At 40.8% G+C, this 23,107-nt stretch overlaps 1 protein-coding gene and 1 long non-coding RNA gene across 9 annotated transcripts in view; one reads left to right on the top strand and one right to left on the bottom strand.

Moving 5' to 3' along the window:
- The window catches only part of trak1a (trafficking protein, kinesin binding 1a), a 46,959-nt gene extending 32,472 nt beyond the window's left edge, over nucleotides 1-14,487 (top strand). For 6 of the 8 annotated variants that reach the window (XM_034873729.1, XM_034873728.1, XM_034873726.1 and 3 more), the window contains 11 exons: nucleotides 312-420; nucleotides 1,365-1,443; nucleotides 2,420-2,550; nucleotides 2,702-2,776; nucleotides 3,343-3,480; nucleotides 3,577-3,653; nucleotides 3,754-3,993; nucleotides 4,231-4,559; nucleotides 6,487-6,969; nucleotides 9,030-9,132; nucleotides 10,888-14,487. In XM_034873729.1, coding sequence (XP_034729620.1) covers nucleotides 312-420; nucleotides 1,365-1,443; nucleotides 2,420-2,550; nucleotides 2,702-2,776; nucleotides 3,343-3,480; nucleotides 3,577-3,653; nucleotides 3,754-3,993; nucleotides 4,231-4,559; nucleotides 6,487-6,969; nucleotides 9,030-9,132; nucleotides 10,888-11,935 — 2,812 coding nt within the window. In that variant the 3' untranslated portion in view covers nucleotides 11,936-14,487. Of the gene's footprint in view, nucleotides 1-311; nucleotides 421-1,364; nucleotides 1,444-2,419; nucleotides 2,551-2,701; nucleotides 2,777-3,342; nucleotides 3,481-3,576; nucleotides 3,654-3,753; nucleotides 3,994-4,230; nucleotides 4,560-6,486; nucleotides 6,970-9,029; nucleotides 9,133-9,389; nucleotides 9,526-10,887 lie in introns of all 8 variants that reach the window. The other 2 variants (XR_004656937.1, XM_034873731.1) reach the window with 2 other exon arrangements.
- The window catches only part of LOC117945976, a 51,361-nt gene continuing 31,818 nt past the window's right edge, over nucleotides 3,565-23,107 (bottom strand). The window contains exons 2-3 of the long non-coding RNA XR_004656938.1: nucleotides 3,874-4,009; nucleotides 3,565-3,679 (exon numbers count right to left, since the gene is read on the bottom strand). This is a non-coding gene — a long non-coding RNA (uncharacterized LOC117945976). The remainder of the gene's footprint in view (nucleotides 3,680-3,873; nucleotides 4,010-23,107) is intronic.

Below are 23,107 nucleotides of genomic sequence, written 5' to 3'. Positions count from 1 at the left end.
GGTACAGTGCCTTGCTCAAGGGCACCTGGCAGTGCCGAGGAGGTGAACTGGCATCTCTCCAGCCACCAATCGACGCTCCCAACTTTTTTGGGTCCATATGGGGATTTGAACCAGTGACCCTCCGGTTCCCAACCCAACTCCCTATGGACTGAGCAACTGCCATCCCATTCACCACCGTGATTCTTTGTGGCGAAAAATAACAACTCTGCTATAATGGGCATTTCACAAGGTCTTATAGCATAGTAATGGCTGACTGAGTCACCTGCTGATTCACATGTTTCTCTCGTGTGTGTGTGTGTGTGTGTTTACAGTGTGCGTCCCAGCGAAAACAATGTGTCAACTCCAATTTTTTTTCCCCTGGACTCGTTGCAGAAGAAACTCAAAGATCTGGAGGAAGAAAACAAATCTTTGCGCTGTGAGGTAGACACACACACAAACACACACACACACACACACACACACACACACACACACACACAGTCTCCTGCAAACAATCAATCATTTTTTTATAGAGAGTCAAAAGCGTGTTATGTAATTAAGGCTGTTGGACGGGCTTCTTGCGCAGCACTCGGACTCAGTCACCCAATTTGAAGTTGATCTGATGAAATTTCTAGGATGAGTTCATTAAAGTATAACACCTTGATCTTTAGGTCTACTTCCTGTTGCCACTAGGAGACGCTATGACATTGAGTAAATATCTGCCTTTATATGTCGTCAGGGTTACAGTCTTATGAATCCTGAAAGGTTTTAAGTCAAATGGACGATGTACACTCAAGTTACACCCACTTCCTGTTTTAATGGCAAAATGTACGCCCCACCACGGCCATGTCCTATGACAAAAGGTTTGTCTTTTAATTTCTTTTCATCTTTAAGGTCTTTAGATGGCACAGACCAAATTTGAAGTTGATCGGATGAAATCTCTAGGCGGAGTTCGTTAAAGTATGACATGTGGAAATGGCCAAAATCCTTGCAATTTCGAACTATCAAGTAAAAATGGCGAACTTGGTGTTGTGTTAAGGGTATGGCTCCAATGAGTTTTTTTTTTTTGTACGTCTTGACATACTGCATATGTGTACCACGTTTCGTGAGTCTACGTTAAACATTTTTGTGCGCCTATTCCTGAACCCCCTAACATACCTAAATGGGGGCGAGGAATAGTAATCATCAAAATCAAATCTGTAAAATTTGTCCTGAAGTTTGTATAATTTCATTTGTTGGCATCAATACAGTTTGCATTCCTTACAATGACTTGCAGTCTGTTAGTGCCTTCCTGGATATCTTTCAGGAGAAGGTATTTAGTGGGGTGATTAATAATGTCTTCAGTACGTAGTATTGATTAGTTATGTCTGTTTTGTGTTTTTCAGGCCAGTCATTTGGAGACAGAAACTATTTCCTATGAGGAGAAAGAGCTGCAACTTGTCAATGACTGCGTCAAAGAACTACGTGAGTGTTGGACTCACTGAAGTCATATTATACTCCATGTTATATTTGTCAGCAACGTTCTCGCTACCTAAGTTTCCATCCACTTGTCAATCAAATTATCTGAAGTTCGGTTAAAAAAAAAAATCATGCGAATAAAGTCGGTGAAAGTGTTTTTCCATCCAATGGATTTAAAGCAAATTAAAACCAGTGCATAATGACATCACTTGCTGTTTTGCGATCAAATTGGTATATCGAATAGATTTGACATTTTAAAGGTGTTTCTATTAATTTTTGCGCTGAACCGCACAACGTGCGAGCTAACATTTGAGAACAAAGTTTTTCGAGACAAAATGGATCACGCCGTCTACCAACAAATTATCAATATTGCACAAGTTGTAATAGTGCTTATGTGCCGCTGCGAGACAACTCTCAAATGTCTTGCTGTTTGACCGCCTTCTATTTACTCTGGACGATGTTCCACGGCTTGTCGTATTCTTTGTAGCCGATTTCCTCTGCGAGCTCCTGATAAATTATGGCCTTTTATCAATTTTTGCCATCTAAAATAGCAGCTATACTTTGCTTGTAAATTAAATTCAAAAAGTCTGTCGTCTCCTCGTCTGTCCACTTCCATCTGTCTTTGTTGACACCCGCCATGTGTGCACACAGAGCGGAAATACTGGGCGCAAATTAACACGTCGTCTTCATTTTGTGGCGGGTTGCAACCATAAAATGACCTAAAACTTAATCACAATTCATTATTTATTCGGCAAATGACGTTTAACGCACAAGCCGTATATAGCGATCAAGATAAAATCTGATCAGACCGAATTCAATCAAGTTTTACTGTTTCCATAAGGCATTCTTCATTTAATATCACTTCATTTGAATAAAAACGTGTGGATGGAAACGTAGCTACAGCCTACAGGCAGTGAGGCAGTAGAGAGCCCGTTTTATTTTCAGATTCTCTCTTTTGATGAGCACCTGTTGATGTTTCCAGGTGATGCCAACGTGCAGATTTCCTCTCTGGCTGAAGAGCTGGCCAGGAGGACTGAAGACGCCTCCAGACAGCAGGAGGAGATCACACACCTTCTCTCCCAGATTGTAGATCTCCAGAAGAAGGCCAAAATGGTATGAACCCTAAACTGATCATGTTGAATATATTTTAGTATGTAAAGAATGTTACAGTAGTTATTTATATTTTGTCTTATTAATATCTGGGTAAAAGGCAATGAGACTGAATGCACTAGATGTTTTTATATACTGTCTGTGGTGTTTGTAGTATGCCGTGGAGAACGAGGAGCTGACTCAGCACTTAGGGGCAGCCAAAGACGCCCAGCGACAACTCACTGCGGAAGTAAGGCAAACCATAAAACCTGCTGACTACCTACACTAACAACATAACACGATAGTCTGCAGAGTACTAGCACCTTGTGTGATATGTCTGATACAACACAATCATTAAAAGCACATTTCAGACTTCATATAAAAATTGCAGTATTGTTGTATGGTCAAATGTGTGTATTAGAACGTCGTCAAGACAAAGCTTAACTTAACCTACATGTCAGTTTCAAATGATTTCTTAACCTTTAAAAAACTTTTAAAAGACCTAAAAGTCAGTAGATGTACAGTATATATTTATGGATGAAAATCAATAACATCAGGATCTTCACCAGTACCTAATTAACTCAAAGCCTGCCTGAGAACCAAATGTAATAAGGACCTATTGATTTATTTGTGTTCCACTAACAGAAAGACAAACAAGTGAAAAAGAACTTGCACACCAGGTGCTATTAATTAAATCCTTAATGACAACAGAAGTACAAATGCATGTTGTAGCACCGTTCGTTTGCATAACAGTTTCTTATTTCTAAATTGCTTCCGGATCTCGTTTCTCTTGATCCTTCTTTTACTTTCCTCCAGCTGCGAGAGTTACAAGATAAGTATGCAGAGTGCATGGAGATGCTGCACGAGGCTCAGGAGGAGCTGAAGAACCTGAGGAATAAAACTTTACCACTCAGCACACCGAGGCGTTTCCATTCTCTGGGTCTGTTCCCAATGGTGAGCGTCTATTTGTTTACGGCTCTGTTGAAACCACAGCATCTCCGTGGTTTCAGTTGCTACTAAATCATCTTACCTTTTTGCCTTCTTCTCCAGGACTCTCTGGCAGCAGAAATAGAGGGCACCATGAGGAAGGAACTTCAGATGGATGATCCAGATGTAGAGGAGCAGAGGTATATCCAGTTAAAACCTGGCTCACCTTAAAATGAAAACAAAAAAGGGTTGATATACTAGAACTCTTAATTTAATATATATGTGATTATGTTTCTCCAGACTACACCCAAAGCGAGTGTTCCAGACAGTGAAAAACCTGAACCTGATGCGTCAGCAGCGTTCATCGCTAGCCCCCTCCCCCCTCAACATCCCAGGCTCCAATCAGACGTCATGCCTCACCTCAGGGCTCTCCAGCAGGGTGGGCACGCCACGCTGCAACTCCATATATGGCAGCGAGACAGGAAGTGGGATCATCCTGGACAATCGGACTAGCAGTATCCTGGAGGGTCCAGATGATGGGTACGGCAGGTCGCCTCTGTAACATACATTTTGGATTGTTCTACGTTCGTGTTGGTTTCTTCCTCTTTGTCTCCAGTAACTACGGACATGCCACTCACTTGTTGCCTAGTAACTCTTGCCTAAGTTTTAGGTTTCAGTCATTAGTTCCTGCTTTACAAAATTACAAAACAGAGACATAAGTGCTTTTAAAAAATTGTCTCTGAAACCAAACAATGTGAACAATGTACTCCCGCCCAGGTCAGAGGACTCTAACAAGCGGACCGCTGGAACCCCAGGGACCCCGGGCAGCAGGGACCTGGAGGCAGCCCTGCGACGTCTGTCTCTCCGCCGAGACAACTACCTCTCAGAAAAACGCTTCTTCGAGGATGAGAGGGCGAGAAAGCAGGCTTACCTGGCCAAAGAGGAAGAAAGGGGAGGTGAAGGAAGCAGTGGAGGCCTGGCGACACCGACCGAGAGCCTGTTGTCGCTGTGCTCGCATCCCTCCTTAGGAAGCGCCTGGTCGGGCTACTCCTTCACAGCCAGATCGTACCTGCCAGATAAGCTGCAAATTGTAAAGCCACTAGAAGGTGATTACTCCTCTCAGAGACACAAGTCCTCTAATCCTCCACGTAATGAAAAAGAGAGTCAAAATCAGAATGCCTTGCCCAATGACAAAAGTTTTCAGAACGGTAAACAAAATCCAAACCAGAGCCCGGCACACAATTCAAATAGTAGATTTCTACACACTCCCCAAAGTTACACTCCGACGAGTCCGACCCAATCCCAGAGCCAACAGCAGAATCATTATCTTATACTGCATCACCGCAGTCAGTCCAAAATCTTTCTGAGCGTCTCACGGGATCCTAAGATCCTGCAGACAAGCTCCAGAGTGTCGGAGCTGAGCAGCGGGCCGAGCTCCCAGCCTCCACCCAGAGCTCCGCTGGCTTTAGTCACAGGCCTGCTGGAGGTGGTGGAGCAACGGGAAGGCAGTTTAAATCTCCAGCACTCGTTTTACTTCAGACACACACAGCCACGCTGCTGGTTTGAAATATAGAATATTTGAAAGCGTGCTGATGGTTTGAAACATTCAGTCCCTCAACTCTCAACATTTTACATAGAGAAATGTGCTGTATATCTTTTTAAAAACAGATGTGTGTGAGAGAGAGAGATCCGTCTAATATGTAGCATTTAAAGTGAGTCAGTATGTTGTACTAAATGGCACTTTATGTAATAACACATTTTTCTTATGCCTTGTTTTTTTCTATAGGATATTTATTATCCTATAATTATTTAGTGCCATAGTGTATTTAAGTTAATGTGGAGTTTGTAGAGTTAATTTGTTGATATATATTTGCAGGCACATTATATTGTTGGGCTGGCCAAAAAAGCAAAACAGCCTTAAACCTGAAGATATTTTGTTAAAATTGTACATGTGCAATTGGTAGCCTTTAACACATTCATCACTTTAAAAATGATGTCCCTAAAGAAAGACAAAATTGAAGAAAAAAAAGAAAAAAACTGCTGTCACAAAGATTTCCTGTTTTGTGGCACCACCTAGTGTTTAAACGTGTTAACACTACGTGGTGCATGGTAGGAGTGAAAGACAAAATGTTTAATTCCAAGTCTAATGGTTTGCCGAGATGTTTTTAATAATCTAGTATCTCTCAGATTGGTTTTTCAAATTTTTTGAGACCTCAGATAATTTGCATGACAGTGTTTTGCCTTCATAATCATACCATAAATAAGTCAGGTCAACAGTCCAGAAGTTAACAAAGAAACTTATGATCAGAATTTTGACGTACATACTTACTGTGTGAGCCTATAATGTAGAGAAACCAATCGACAGATTACACTACTGTCTCTACTGTCCATCCCTTTCACTCTTATGTTCGCCTTTTCTTCATTTTTGTTTTTTGTCTTGTCTGCACTTTACTTCTTTTTCTGTTCAACTTCTTTTCTTTGTTGAATTCTTAAATAAAATATTCCTAATTTTCTTACCTTCCCATTTCTCTCTCTTTTGTATTTGTTTTGTGAGCGTGTGTACGGACATCTCTCAAAGGACCTGCATGTATCATGAGAAAAAACAACCATTCACTTGACTTGAAATGAGACCAGTATTATATAATATCCAGTATAATGGATAGCAGTATTAAGTTCAGTGAAGCAGGCCTGTCAGTGTTGCAATGTGCCTCCCTTCATTTTTGTGAGAGCCCCCTTAAGCAAGGCAACCTTCTTGCTGGCCTATTGTATACCAATACCAACATACCAATTGTAGATATAATTTGACCTAAGATAACAATGTAGGAGTGCAAACCCTAATATCTAGTAATTTGTAGCGTTTAACACTTTTTTTTTTCTGTTGAAACATCCTGTGATTCAACATCTAAAATTCCTTAAATGATTATCACCAACACTGACGCCGTTCTGAAGGCAACACAATCTCAATGAGCTGTATTTGTGGCAGAGAGCATCTTAACGTTTAGATAACATGAGTTTTTCTGACCTTTTTTCCAGGCTCTGCTACTCTCCATGCATGGCAGCAGCTAGCTCAACCACACATGGGAGCTCTGCTGGATCATCGGCCTGGCGTGGTCACAAAGGGCTTCCGCACTTTAGCACATGAGCAGGAACAGGAAGACGGCTGGCACCTGGACCAACCAGAGGAGGACGAGGTTTCATGTGACTCATTCACTGGCTTATCAGGAGAGAGCTCTGTTCCCATGGACCGGCCTTGCTCTACCTCTTCTCCTTTTGTCTGCTGCATCAACAATGAAGACGTTGATGATCAAAGCCAATCGGATAAATTACTAGGAGACGTATGCAGGGCAAGAGAAGCGATTCAAGTCAAAGATGGACATGTTGCAAACATGCCTCTTTCCTTCTCCTGCCCCTCCCCTGCTTCTTCTCCTCCTCTCCCCTCTTCTTCCGAGATGAACGGGTATGTGGACCTCAAGGAGCTCCAGGCCTTACAGCCCGCCACAGTGGACCGTTTGTCTGGTGAGGGAGCACTTAGCTGAGGTCACTGCACTGCACCCACCCACCCATGTAACCCTGGAGCATGGGGCATAAAGGGGAGGGGGGTGAAGAGGAAGGGTTGCAGGGTGAGGGAATTGGGGAAACCATTCACTGGACATCTCAAAACCCAATGTGACGTCCCTTCCTGCACGCTCACGTGCACACACCTGCACACCCATCCCACCGGCAGCCATCGAACCCCATCAAAACAGAGTACATGTTTTTGTTTTTTTCAGTTACTTCAGTTTCCATCTTCATAGTCTTCCTTCTCAGTTCACACTTTCTTTCACTGCCACGTGTTGCTGTATTTCAACCAATCACATTTATTTTTCCACTTTCCACCAACCTATCCTAAGACAAGATTTTAGAGTGTCTTACAATTTTAATAATTTCTCTTGATGGGACCTGCAGCACCTGCACAGTTTTTCATGTAATTGACATAATTTTGATTTAATATTTTGGCACTCATAGTATTTGACACTCATAGTATTTAATTTCTTCTAGCAGTCAACACTTAAACACAACGTACCACGCAAACACGTGTGTGCAGAAATATCAAGGCTCGAGTCCAGTATGTGGGCACGAATGCGTATATCAGCTGTTTTTAGTGCAGCTGTCAAAGTCCCATGAACACAACACCCACGGCCGGTTAATATTATTTGACTTATAGCTTTGGTGTGCGGTCCCATTCGTATACACATGGTGATATATTTATGGATTTAAAAAAAAAAAAAAAAAATCCAAGGTTAAAGTGATGGTACCATGATGTCAAAACAAGAGTTAACATAAATTCAACAAAATCAATCACCGCAAATTAAATAACACCCACATCAAAATACATCAAATTTGATGGTTGAAGTAAAAATGTCACAGAAAATATAATAGAAATGTGTGACTATTCCATAGCGAAGTCCTGGCTTCTATAAGCGCCCCTGTTTTTCAGCTGCTGGATGTGTAAATAGTAGCCTTAATAGAAGAGTTAAAGGTTTGCCAGCACTCTTAATTGGTGCAGGAGTTGCACACACGTTCTTTCAAACAAATTTGAATCCTGAATTTATTACGCAGGCAGACATTCTTGGAAAAACTTACATACATTTCATGGTTTTGGCTGCTAATCATTACTCCTTTTGATTTTACTGTGGTGGGCTTTTCCTTTAGTCTGTTATTTCCTGTATGTTCTTGCTTATGAATCCTCATTCAGTCTAATACACACTGTATAGGACATCATGCCAGATGCATATGGGTGTAATAGCCCATACAATGTGTACCATACCTCACTTTCTTCTCTAGTTAATAGATTTTATACATTCATTAACTTTTTTCTTTTGCTAAACCTTTGCTAGCTAAAAGATGTGGTCGTTTTTAGACAAATTTGCCATCAACAAATAATCACAAAAGGAAGTAATATGTAACACAAACCATAAGGCTACATGTATAGTTTACTGAAAGCATGGGTTCACAATGTCTTTTAAAATTCTGTCAATAGTCAAAAGTACATATGTACACTGACAGTTTTGACTTGCTGTGATGATCCCGGAGTCCTGTTCACACTGGCCATTACAAGATCCTTTCCTCATGTGCTATTAATGTAAGTGATCCCCTTGTTCCATGAAAACATACATTGCAAAGTTCCCCCGACATTAATGTAAAGCTTCAGCCATCTGAGTTTGTCAACTCAAGTGGATATCTTCCAAGGTTATAGTCTTTTTAGTATGAAATGTCTGCTTGTAATGACCAGTATGAGCAGGAGGAATGATTACAGGAGTCATTGGCTTCAACACAACATCAAAAGAATGCTGGTGGCAAAGTTGCCCACCTCTGGGTGCCCACAGTGCACACCCCATCACCAATTCTATGTGTTAGTAGTTCAGGAGCTAGTGTATGCTGGTTCTTTTGCTCGGGGCTCATACTGTAACCATGGTCTATTTTTTTCTCTACTTGGCGTCCAGGGGTTTTCCAGTGTTGCTTAGTACCCTTTGTTTTAGTCCTAACAGCATTTTTCTATGTTTTGTTTCTCCTTCCCTCCCTCTCCTCTCCTCCAGTTAATTACCCCGGGAAGTGTATGTCCCATACTAACTCTACATACACCTTCACCACCTGCAGGATTCTCCACCCCTCTGATCAGCTGACATCTGTGTCACCAAGGTAACCATCTTCCATACCAGATTACTTTTTATTGCTGTTGAACAGTATTCAATTTTAAAATGTGTGCAATATTGTTTAGTAGAGCCCCACCAATAAATCGGCCGATATTAGGCATTTCCCGATCTATCGGTATCAACATTTATAATATATTTTTTTTAAATATTCATTCAGTCATTTATAATGACAAATAAATAATTCTGATAAATGAATATGGCTGACTTCTCTCTGTCTCCCTGGTGTCTGATTGGCCTCAGCAGTTCATGTGTTGAGGAAGAGGAAGTGGAACTGTATCATATGGTTGTCATGGCCGGAGTAGAGCAGACCCATTGAGTGCACCCACTGGGGTGCACATGGGTGAGGCAATGCATGGGAGTGCATTCCTAAAGACTGTGGGTGTGTGTAAAGCAGAATGACAAAAGTTATTTGCCCCAACTCGTGGGCCTAGCCTTCATATAAGCCAGTCTGCCATGTTCCCAGGCAACATGTTGCCAACTAACAATCCAGCATCTGACACAATGCTATGACTCCAATCACTGATCAAATCTAACTTTGTGAGGATTTGAGCATGGATGCTCATTCTTGCTTTTTGGAACAGCATGTGATAGAAATAATCCAATTCTTACCTTTTCAGATCTTTTAACCACGTCTAGCAACTTCGTTCAGCAAAAGCAACTGGCTCAGGTGTCATCACGTGACCTTGATCTGGTCCTTCGGTCAGTTGATAAAAATTTTAGGGTATACATGGAAATTGTAATCCCTGTCTAGCTCCTGATGTAAGGGATTCAGCATCTACAACAAGCCATTCAACCCTTAAGGTTCTATATATGACTTTCAGAACCATTAGATTTTTCTGCTATGTTCGTGGCTCTCTGCTGGTCGGTGCCCACAACGGAGACGACTGGCGGGTTAAATCAGCTGTCCTACCACAGAGTATTCCAGACAGACGCTCACAGGTGGATGCGGTGACAGTTACGGACATACACTGTGGACATTAACTGGTCACGTAACATCATAGCTGCGTGACCGTACTTCAGCTGTCGGGACATGTTAAAAATCTCAGATCTAGAACCTTTAAGAACTTGCTGGTATACCCAGAGAGAGAAACAGGCAAGGACCCAGGACTAGAGACCTAACCATCCTCAGACCGATAACAGCGGATGTCTGAACACTAGACCCAGAACCATTCTCAGAACTGGCTGGGAGAAGCTTTGAATCAGGAGAGGGGTAATGATATCATCCTAGTACATAACCACTTTGCCCAGATGTAGGTCATGTGATGGCACCTGAGTCCGCGATTTTTGTGCTTAGTTTCTTTAAACTGTGTAGCTTCACTAATAGATTTGCTGTGTGGTAATAGGCGGCATATACAATGTGTCAGTAAGCTTTAGTGTTCCTGACTGATTATCATTTTAAATGTTATTTTGTCACTGTTGAGTGGACTGCCTGTGACTAACAACTCAGTATTTTTATGCAGATTTAGATGGGGTCTAAAACTGATCTCCACATCTCAGTCTCCCAAATAGGAAAATAATTTTAATTCCTGCATGGTTACCTTTTAATTCATTCCATAGCATTTTCAATGAGTGTCAATTGTCACTAAAAGCCAAGCACTACGACTTGATAACTAATGTCCACTCATTTGTCTCATTTCCCATCCTGTTTCTCATGCTCCATGCACATCCACGGCCTCTGTTCCTCTGCTCTTTCCTCCCTCTCCCCCCCCCCATTCTCTCCCCCTTACTCTACCATCTCCAGCTCCGCTCTCGCTTCTTGTCAGAGCAGTGCTTGCATCGGCAGCCCTACCCCCATCTCCTCTCCTATACCCTTCTCTACCCCGCATACACCTTCCTACAGCCCCTGCTGCACCCCACGTCGCCTCTCCCTCTCCCTTTCACTAGCCGAGTCCTCCACCAACCTTAGGGACTCGACCAAGACCACCAGCACTTCCCTCGGCCTGGTGCGCCTCCTGCTGGAACATGGGATTTCTGCCTCAGTGTATGACCCCCGCAGCTGGGACCGAGGGTTTGACACCAGCGGAGCTTCAACACCCGTGGGAAGAACCAGCGCGCAAAGAAGCACCGACACACCAGAGGAGACTGACCACAGACGAGTGGAGAAACGCCCAGACAGCCTCCTCTTCCAGCCTTCCACCTCACCCAAATACCCTGTTTCTAATTCTCCCTTTTCTACCACCACCCGCCCAGCGTTTCAGTTCAGCCCTTCCACTGATGACCCGCCATTTTATGACACCTTCCTTGCCTCAAAGCCGGCTCGTACCATTCTGAGGGAAGTGCAGGGGGAGGCGGAGAGGGAGCGTGTGGGGCAAACAGGTGATGACAGCCAAACCGAGAAGCTGAACCTGCGACTTGTGGACAAACTAAAACGTTTCCGCACCCTCTCCCATCATGCTGGTTCTGTTCCATCTGGGAGTACTCTGTTAGCCCCCTTTGGCTCGACTGGAGTTGGGAACAGTGCACTGGGTGGGGGGCTTCCAGGTTTGAATGCAGGGCTAAGGAGGAATCGAAGCTATCCTGCCATGGTAGGAGCCAGTATGGCTATGAAAGACCCAGGAGGCCCCCCCAGCGCAGAGATAGTCATACCACATATGATGCAAACCCCACATCCCCAGCACACACAGGAAATGGACAAAATGCAAAGAAGTCACACACTGGCCATACCACAGACACTACATGAACTAGAAATGGTCACACAGACGATAAAACCGGGACGCACCAGGCCAAGCGATGGACTGTGGTATTTAACATGCGATGACCAACACAGTGACGATGAAACTGGGACATAATAGGAGATATTCAAAACCAAAAATCCTACATGACTATATACATATCCTTCAGCTTTAGAGTATGCCCAGACCAAACATCTAGAGTGATGAGCAGTGTAGTCCACCTACAGACTCAACAAGTTCAGACTCTGGATTTCAACAGTCAGTAAAATTAATGAAATGGTGGTGACTAAGTCTGTCACTGTTACACTGTGTTATATCCATATACTGTCAGACCAGACTAATGATTGAGTATGTTGCCTTCCTTTGTGTCCATTGTAATCGTATATTGTATATGCAATATACTGTGTCATATTATGTGAAAGGCCCAATCTGGTGGAAGTACTGCAGAGCCTCTCATGTCCCTTCTCATCCTGTATGAGTGCACTTTAGAAAAAAAACAAGACAAAAATTCTCTTCCATTGTAAAACTACAGCTGCTACTCCTGAATGGAACTAGCCTATAACCAAACCCTTTAAATGAATTCAACAATGTTAGAAAATTAATCAAAGTGAAAAACATTGTCAGTTTATATTCAGGCCATTAATTACACTGGAGTTTTATTGTCACATACAATGGCATTGGCACAAGAGATTCTTTTCTAACAACAAACCTTCTCCCTCCCCTCCCCCACCTCTATATACTGTATGTAATCTGTAATTTCAAAAATACTCCAGATTGGGCCTTTGATGTATGATCTTGATGTGACTCACTGTTCTTATGTGCCTAAAAGTATACAGTAGCTTTGTATTATTTGATTACTTTATTATTTGAATGCAGTAGAGAGTGTGTAAATGAGAATAACTGCAGAATAATCTACCAGAACCTACTGAGGGGCCGCACACATGATCATTCATGTCTATTTTTGGCTCATTGTTTTTGCCTCCTTATGTGTTTGGGCTCATTTAGAATCCACAGGGACATGTAGCACATTAACGGTAATGAAGAACAGGTTCCAGCTATACAAACACTTGTTAACACTGTGACTACAGAAAACAAGAGGCAGACCTGCAGAAAAACGCAAAACTTGCTAAGTCAGATTCACTTTTTCCATATTGCCTGTGTAAGCCTGTATCACACACTGTATACATACAATTTATTTTGTCAAACTCAAACAAGCGTGTGGGTTAAAAAATAGCAATATTAAGCATTATAAAACATTTTTTTCTGAATGTAACTGTTAAAGGAGTGACTTGAATTATCCAAATGTTGGTTCTAAAGAGCAAGAGACTGAACTTGTATCACACTTTGTTGCTAAAGGGACATATTTGGTATTATTGACCCAGTTCCAGTGTCCTGCATAGGGAACACCCAGACATCTCCTACACTTTCCATACATCTTACTAAGCTATAGGGCTGGCCAATTTATCTCTTACATCGATATAGTGATGAGACTAGGTGTCGTCTTAGATTTAGGATATCATAATATGACAAGTGGGTGTTCCTGGTTTTAAAGGCTGCATTACAGTGAAGCGATGTACTTTTCTAAACTTACTAGACTGTTCTATTTTCATTTTCTTCACTTAGACATTATTTCCAAATTACTGATGATTATCTAAAATCTAAGTGTGAAGATATTTTTTGAAAGCACCAATTATCAACACTACAATATTGTAACAATATCGATAGAGGTCAAGAATTTCCTGATCTCTGATTTTCTACCTATTGCCCAGCCCTACTAAGCTATATTTGAAAAAAGAGCAACCCTAAGTTTTACTTTTCCAGATTTAACATCGGACCCATTAAGTATCCCCGTGCTGATCATGCTGAAGATGGACATTGGGACTGGGCCGCTGACTGTTTGTCTGACCGGAAGTGAATGAAAGGACAAAATGGCTGGCGATGATGCTGGCAGTAATCCGTTTAAATCTTTAATGATTAAGGGGTTAAACTTGCAATGTTATTGAGTGGCAGATTAATAATCATTAAATATATTTATTAAATCCTTGGATTATTAGAAGCACGCATACCGGAAGGTCCATTGTAGGTTTAGAACTTCTGCAGATTGTATTTATATTTTTTAACCGGGCGCACTGACATTTTAAATCCTTTTCATTGGACAGTTTGGGTTAACTAGTAACATGGCTTCATCAAACTATTTCCATTTAAAACAATGGGTACGGTTAGCTGTTCACGGTTACAACACACTGAGGCTGTCCATTGCTTTATAACTGGGGGGGGGGGGTTTACAGTATTTAAGAATGATACCAAGTGCTAAGACTGAAGCAACTACAAGTTGGTGTGTGTGGTTGCTGTTTTGTGTGTCGACTGAATCATCTGAATGTAAGTTATTACAAACAGTAATCCTGCTGTAGGGCCATATACTTGTGTACATTATTATGTTGATTTATCTTCAGTTCCTGTTGACCTCAGAAGGGGAATTATTATTAAATTGTATATGTATGCAATACAGTCATGCTAACTTTATTTTTTTTTTAAGATAAAATGTAACAGTAGAACACAAATACAGGGATTTAAGTTGTTTTATTTTCAGTATAAACCTTTCTGTTCAGGGACTGAAGTGTTCTATTCTACAGAACAGACTGTACCGTCAATAAAAATGAATTCATGAAGACTGACTTGTTTGTCTCATTTAGCATAAAATAATGCAGTCATTGCCTGGTTTTAAAATCCGTCCTGAGTGATCTACATTGCCTAGAGTCTGACTTAACTTTGACAGGATGTGAAAGATCAGATTTTATACTTCTGGTTCAAGAATGCTGATCTTATTCTCTTTGCTGCAGAAGTCCAGGACCAAGTTGTCAGCTCTGAGGGGCCATTCCAGTAAGTACCTATAAATCACTTTATGTAATGCAGCTCAGTGATATGGTTGAAATCAATGTCACATTAACAAGAGATTTTCTGGTATGCCACATTATGATAAATGCATACAATCAATACAAGACAATAAATATTGAATAATATTTTACTCCCGTCCGGACGACTAAAGGTCCCTGCGTCTGCCACCAGACTTCAGCAGCTTGTCCAGACTTGTCTCATGTTTAACTTTGCCACTCTCCTTCTCCCTTCACAACACTGGCTCCCTGGTAGAGATCGCATTCGAGAATGCAGTGCAGTAAAGGGAACGGCTCCTACATACAGGACCTCCAAGCCCTTATTAAGCCCAACGCTTCCTTCAACAACCATTGCAACTCATTCTCCTTTGGACACAAATAAGCTAACCTGACACACCCGATGGTTTGTTTGATGAAATGTACCAATTCATAAACATACTATATATTGATGGGGTTACTGGTTCTTGTGACCAGCACAAAGGACTACAGAGCATTGAGGAAGTTGTGTGGCTCTCTTGCAGTCACAGCTGTAGTCCACAAGGAGGCAGTGTGTCTCAGAACAGGACTGACAGTTGGCGTAAACACAAACCACAGCCAACTCTAAGCATGGAAAAGAAAGCAAATAGAAACTGGAGATTACGAAATACACCCAGTGTTGATCTAGCATATCCATGCTTCCCCTGTGTCATAATGAAGCTCAGCAGATCTTTCCTACAGGCTTCTCCCGGGTATCTCAGTGAAGATGCTCAGACACCACATTGAGTGCACTGCTACCACCATTCTCTTCAATTAGAAAACTAATGCTAAACATGCAAAGCAACTTATTGATTTGTAGGTTGAAAACCATTGGGAACATGGCTATAATTTGTTTATAATCTGTTTTGGGAAACCAGACAGAGACAGACAATCTGACTTAATATTTAAAGTATGTATTCAAAGAATAGTGTTTATGTCCTCTTTCTTTATAAACTGATTCCCAAACCATAAGTTGTAGGCAGCACTAGATGGTTATGAAATGAGTTCTGAAGCTTAGCGGAGGACTAGCAGGAGCGTGCGTGAGTGTGTGTGTGTGTGCGTGCGTGCGTGCGTGCTCCCCGCACAACATTCTGCAGAGTTGAGTCAGTCACAAAAATGTTGCATCATTTCTGTGAATTAATTGTTTTCTCCTGTTCTCATGGACATTATGACATGTTCATTGAGCTGTGTGCACTGGGTTTCATTTTTATACTTCTATACATTTACACATTTATTCCACACTGAAATGTGTTTTAATTTTTTTTTCTTAGTCTGACAGTGGCTCAGAACTGAAGCGCGCACGCACACACGCGCACACACACACGCGCGCACACACACACACACACACACACACACACACACACACACACACACACACACACACACACACACACACACACACACACACACACACACACACACACACACACACACACACACACACACACACACACACACACACACACACACACACACACACACACACACACGAGCTGTTGTAGGGTTTTAAGTGCAGCCATTAGAGGTTTTCTGGCCCAGTGTAAACAAATAAAACATATGTTCTCTGGACAAACAGAAGTAATAAATCTGAAACGCACATTGTGTCTTTGAGTGATACTAATGATAGAGTTCAAATGCATTGTTTATACTGTACATCGTATGAATAAAATGTATAATAAAAGATTCCATCCAATGTTATATGACACCATAGTGGTCAATTTGTCAATAAGTTTTATGCATGTAGCAAAATATGATCAAATGATTTTTGTAGAACTATTTTAGAAAACCCATTTGAGCCAACATCTGGTTAAATTGGTCCCTCTGTGTGGTAGATATTTAGGTTTAATTAAGAAACTGTAAAGTTTTAGATTTCTATTAGGTTTAAGAAAGTGCAGAATGATCACATTTTCAGCTTTGACTCTTTTTTTTATAGATTAGGTCTATGTCAGTCAAATTCGATTATACAATATACAATTTTTCTATAGAGTTCATAAACTGAATGGTTGAGTATTATGTCATTACGCAGTTTCCTCTCCCTGCTAATTGTAAAAAAAACAGAAGCATCAGCAAGTAATCTGTGCAGCCTGACTAAGTGTTTATCAGTGACTTTGGGTGCTTTCAGCCTGACTCACTAAATGTAGCAGCTGGCTCTGGGATCTCGAAGCAGATGTCAAAAGTCCGACATAGTTTAGGAGTTTAACAATTACGCATTTTTTTCAATAAAGAAATGTGAGCATAACATGCATTCACTTTAACAGTACTTTTACTATGCCGGGATACAGGGTCAATAATGTTGTTTTTTTAAACCTCTAACAGTACAGTAACAAGATCTGATCAGCCAGGGCCTCCGATTCAGATTTGTAGGTATAGTGTGAACATAAATGATACACAAAAGGTTGTAATGAGTAGTTGATTTCCCCTTTGGTAGCCATTTCTTATGAATATCCTGCAGTGCATTGCAAATTATTTAGTTTGGTTATAACAGCATGAAGCATCATTAATACACAGACCAATACATTCCAGCCGTAAAGGTGGCTGCAGTTGCATTTCAAAGCAGTGCATCGTCATTGCTAATATTGTAAATCTATTCCCTCCATAATATTTCTCCATAAAATTCCCTCTCCGTATTTTTAAAAGAAATACAAATCTACTGCAGTCTTTTTCAACTCAAAATCTCTTTCAACTTATCCATCATGTTGTCCTTGGGTCAAATTGACCCGTTTTCCTATATCAATGTTCTTTTTAAATTACCCAAAATAACATGACTGATTCCACACAACGCTCTTTGGCAATGACAAATCTCTACTTACATTCGTGTTGGGGTATCTTATTCAATTTTATATTTATTTGTAAAATTATTTATTTGTATGGTTTTGAAATAGTATTGATTAAAAGATATATACATTGCTTTAATTTTAGTCTAAATAATTCCTAATTTCTGCTTTTCTAACTCAAACATTAGTTATAATTTCCTATAAATGGAGGTTTATTGACCATTAATTCCAAAATTACTGTAAAACTAAAGTTAAGAAATTAGTGTTACGTAGTGTTGAAAATGTAAAAAGTGACAACAATTGAAAACAAATCATCAAAAGTGTTGAAAATTGGACAAAAACGTAAGAAAAAGTTGAATACATGACTAAAAAGCATCAACAAAAGTGTTGATTTTCAATTTTGACAGGAAGACAACACAAGTTAAAATGGTTTTCTGAGTAAAAATAAAATATAAAAAGCCAGCCGGTGTATATTTCCCTCAGAGTATTATCTGGCCTTCTTATTTATTAACACTTACCAATTGAAATACATAAGTAAGGTACCTTGACTCCACCAGTTAACTCATGTTTTACATGGACACTTGGGACTTCAATATGACAAATGTGGATCACTGCACTATTGTGAGTAGCCAAACATAAGCAGTTATCCAAAATACCGCTGCATCTTCAGAGATCATTTCTCACACTTTTATGTACAGTAATCACTGCAATATTGTGATTGTCTAAGACAATATGAGCAAGATAACTATTTCCAATTTGTTTACTTTAGCAACAACATCCTTCATGGGATTAGCAGCAGGTCCTGAAGGAACAACTAGCTAAATGAGAGGTAATGTCTTCCACTGCTGTGGCCTCTGAATGGGAGATGTGTGAGGTGTGCGTCCCTCCTCTTCCCCTGCTCTACTCATTAAAGTTTTCATTGTGACATTTTTAACAATATTCATGTTAGATTATTAGAATTTGCCAGACGGCAAATTGAATCAAGTCAAATGAAGCAGAATGACATTTCTCTCAGTCTGCCGGGGTAAAAACAACATTAGCTGACACCAGACGCTGTCAGCCATCTAAGGGAAAACCACTTTGACAGCTGGGTTGAAAAAAATCTGAATGCCAACCAAGCAGTCTTGTTTAAAGTACATGAAAGCGATACTTGAGTAAAAGAACAAGTATGTTACCAGGAAATGACTTTGGTAAAAGTCAAAGTCTCCTTTTAAAATATTACTTGAGTAAAAGTCTTAAAAGTATCTCGATATTTTATTTAAGTATCAAAAGTAATTGTCTGATATTAAATGTACTTAAGGTGCTCTAAGCGATGCCATGCGTTTTTTAGGGGGTGGACGGGACAAAATACGTTCAAAATACTTTGAACGTCAACGAAAAGTAACGTCACCCAACATCGCTAATTGCACCATTAAGTTTTAGAAGTAAAAAATAAAAAAAACAATTTTGATTATGAACTTCATGGCCAAAGGTGGGTAACGTTTTTTTCATCCCCAATGTTGTCGGGTAGTCCTCATCTGTTACCATGGAGGCAGGGCGGGAACCAGGTGCTTCCACGACACCATCAGTTATGCTTCCTCCTCTCCCTATGTTTTGGCCTATGGTTGTCTTTTTGTTTTTGCCGCTTGGCAACAAACAGGCATCAGGTCACCTAATGGAACGGAGCCTAACGGATCTTGGCAATTTAGGAGCAATAATTTTGCCAAACCTGCTTTTTTCCCCCCACTGCTAAAACTGTAACAGTCCAGCCATTGTGCACAGAGTCAACATGGCACCTTTACGTGGCAGAGACCGATCTATAAAATCCCCAAAATCTATTACTTATCAGGTAATGGACCACAGCCATGTTGGTATTTTGGTTGTCACAGAGAGGTTAAATTTATTGCCAGACTGAGGATGTTGTGGTGCTACAGTTGTCCTTATCACACTGTGCGTCTTCATCGTATCCAGGGTCCCGTTACAACTGCCGACGACGACCCAACTGTGGATATATTTATAACTTACATTAAGGTAAACCCAGGGCATTAAGGACAACTATGTTGATAATCCGTTAATCGTATTTTTTGGCAAAATGAATTCCTTCAAGGTTTGCATTGATGATAACAGATGATGATGATTGAGTACGCATTGGATTCATATCCAAAGGGCTACTCTGGGTCACCAGCATGTAACCAGTTTACGGGAAGCTGTGATGAGTTTTTTTTTTTTTTTCTTTTTAGGAATGTGACAGTGATGACATTTTCAGTGCAAGGTTATATATAGCAGTCTGTGCTCGTATCCCCTGCGTCAGAGGGAGGTAGAACAAGATGACATGACATGAAGACGGAGATGTCGCTTTTATTTATTCATGTGTATGTCTGTGTGTGAGGGGTATTAGGTTTGTCAAGGACTGAGAATTTGATTACCTACAGTTATGTCCTGATTCCATGATTTAAAATATGATCAAGTTAAAGTGCAAAGTGAGGGAACGGTTTTAGCGACACTGCAAATAACATTTGATATTGTTCCATTAACTCACTTGTTTTTGTTTATTCTCAAACAAAAAGCCATACGTATATGCCAACGACGTCAATGTTCTTAGCGGTAAGGGAAACACTTGGTTTATACTGACGTGTCAATTTCATAACTTTATAACTCATGCAAAACAGTTTGGCAGTTGTGAAACAGCATGTAGCTTATATCCGACAATGGTAGATTTGTTGACTGTGGCTACAGAGATTTGCCTCTGTTCAACTCCAGTTTTGTTCCATTTGCTAATGTAGCCACAGATTGTTTAATGTCAAGAAACTTTCCTTTTAAATATTAAGAGTTTAAGTAAAAGACCCATTAGAGATATTTATTTCCTGTATTAATAACCTCCGCTCTATCTAAATGTGTCTCCATGTCTGTGCTATGACTGTGCTGTGACGGCAGGGCTGCCAGGTCACATTGATGTCATTATGATAGCAGGTAAACAAGTCTGATGTGACAACTGGGGACTAAACACTCTGTTACCTTGCCAAATGAACACTCAGGGCAACTGCAGGACGGGATATAGTTTAACAACCCTAAAAGGTGTTGTCTTTATCTGAAACAGACAAACCACCCATCTCCTAAATAGCCAGGGCCACTAGCTACTGCACTTCAAGAGGCTGTGATTGTCCACAAGGAATATTGTTTTACAATACTGTAAACTGCTGTCCTTTCAGCTGCTCAGACCACTAACACCATTAGATGCAAATGGATTTAAAAACCACAAAAGCTTCATATTGCGTCCCTTATCACCACCCTGTTTTTTTTTTTTTTTAACTTAAAAGGTCACATGACATTGTGCTTTTATATATACCTTAGCTCTCTCTCTCTCTCTCTCTCTCTCTCTCTCTCTCTCTCTCTCTCTCTCTCTCTCTCTCTCTCTCTCTCTCTCTCTCTCTCTCTCTCTCTCTCTCTCTCTCTCTCTCTCTCTCTCTCTCTCTCTCTCTCTCTCTCTCTCTCTCTCTCTCTCTCTCTCTCTCTCTCTTTAAGGTAACGTTAATGTCTTGCCCCTTATGAGGTCATAACATGGGCCCATCTGAACTTTCCAGGGGTCAATGCACACCTATCGCCATTTCTAGCCACTGCGGGAACTCATATTATTGTTAAATTTTCATGCCATGGGAACTTTAATGGTAAATTTGAATTTACCTTAACTGAACAGCTTCGGAGTCATTTAAACCTCCATTTTCACATTGATAATGTGATCCTTTCATAGTATATCAATCTATCAACATAGATTTTCATGTCTACCATCCACATTAAAGCTTTCTTATCTGCCTTTCTCTCCGGCCATTTGGATATCAGATGGATCCTGCTGATCCGTGTACCTACCTGATAAAAGGTAGGGTCACTTTTTACACAATACGTGGGCGGTGTTTTATGGATCCTATGTCCTTTGGTTACATCCTAATGTCTTTATGGCTGTTTGTAATGGTCAACACAGCGAAAAGGGAAGGGAAGTAAAGAAGGAAGGATGGATGGATGGATGGGATAAGAAAGCAAAGAGAAAGACACAAGAAGACAGACTGCACAAAGTGTCATCTCTGTTGTCTGTAGTGCATCTATTTAACAGAACATTGTGTGCAGTAACCATTAGGAGCATGTCGCTCTGACGGGTAATCGCTGACAACTTTGCACTGACTGCAGGACAAGCAGCACGTTTGTCTCAGAAATGATTGCGATCAACAATATAATTGTCTCTTTCAGTCAAATATTTAAAGACTTATTAATGTATTACTTTTGAAAAAATCCAGAAATCAAAATGTATGATTTTTTTTCCAACTATTTATTTGTATGATACACCTGCAAGTAAGTATTTGAACAACTGTCTGACCCTCAAAGACCTGTTAGTCTGCCTTCAAAATTTCCACCTCCACTCCTTTTATTATCCTAAATTAGATGTACCTGTTTGAGGACACCTGTCCACCCCATACAATCAGTAAGAATCCAACTACTAACATGGCCAAGACCAAAGAGCTGTACAAAATTGTACACCTCCACAAGGCTGAAAAGGGCTACGGGGAAAATGTCAAGCAGCTGGGTGAAAAAAGGTCCACTGTTGGAGCAATCATTAGAAAATGGAAGAAGCTAAACATGACTGTCAATCTCCCTCGGACTGGGGCTCCATGCAAGATCCCACCTCGTGGGGTCTCAATGATCCTATGAAAGGTAAGAAATCTACACGGGAGGAGCTGGAACATGACCTGAAAAGAGCAGGGACCACCGTTTCCAAGGTTACTGTTGGTAATACACTAAGACGTCATGGTTTGAAATCATGCACGGCAAAGAAGGTTCCCCTGCTTAAACCAGCTCATGTCAAGGCCCGTCTTAAGTTTGCCAATGACCATTTGGATGATCCAGAGGAGTCATGGGAGAAAGTCATGTGGTCAGATGAGACCAAAATAGAACTTTTTGGTCATAATTCCACTAACCGTGTTTGGAGGAAGAAGAATGATGAGTACCATTCCAAGAATACCATCCCTACTGTGAAGCATGGGGGTGGTAGCATCATGCTTTGGGGGTATTTTCTGCCCATGGGACAGGGTGACTGCACTGTAGTAAGGTTTGACCTCTGGAATGGCAAACAAAAGCTACTGTACCAAATGTTAACGTTGATTTTCTCAGGTGTTCAAATACTTATTTGCAGCTGTATCATACAAATAAATAGTTAAAAAAAATCATAGATTGTGATTTCTGGATTTTTTTTAGATTATGTCTCTCACAGTGGACATGCACCTACCCTACGATTTCAGACCCCTAAAGGGTCTAAGTGGGAGAACTTGCAATATAGCAGGGTGTTCAAATGCTTATTTTCCTCACTGTACATATATTGTTTATGGCAAGGTCAACTTGCGCAATACACATTGCAAAAGGCTGCAACATGTCAGAAAAAAAACACAAGAATGTGTGTTAATAAAAAGAAAATATGAGTAAAAAAACTATTTTTACCAGTCGCACGCCTTAGGAACCTAGCTAAAATTCTTTGGGGTACCTACCTGTCCTGCTGTCTAACGTAACCTGATATATACACTCACCGGCCACTTTATTAGGTACCCCATGCTAGTAACGGGTTGGACCCCCTTTTGCCTTCAGAACTG

The sequence above is a fragment of the Etheostoma cragini genome, chromosome 6, assembly GCF_013103735.1.
Source record: "Etheostoma cragini isolate CJK2018 chromosome 6, CSU_Ecrag_1.0, whole genome shotgun sequence".
In the NCBI taxonomy this organism is placed as follows: Eukaryota; Metazoa; Chordata; class Actinopteri; order Perciformes; family Percidae; genus Etheostoma; species Etheostoma cragini.
The sequence above is the reverse complement of the archived record's forward strand: the minus strand, read 5'-3'. Positions and strand labels throughout refer to the sequence as shown.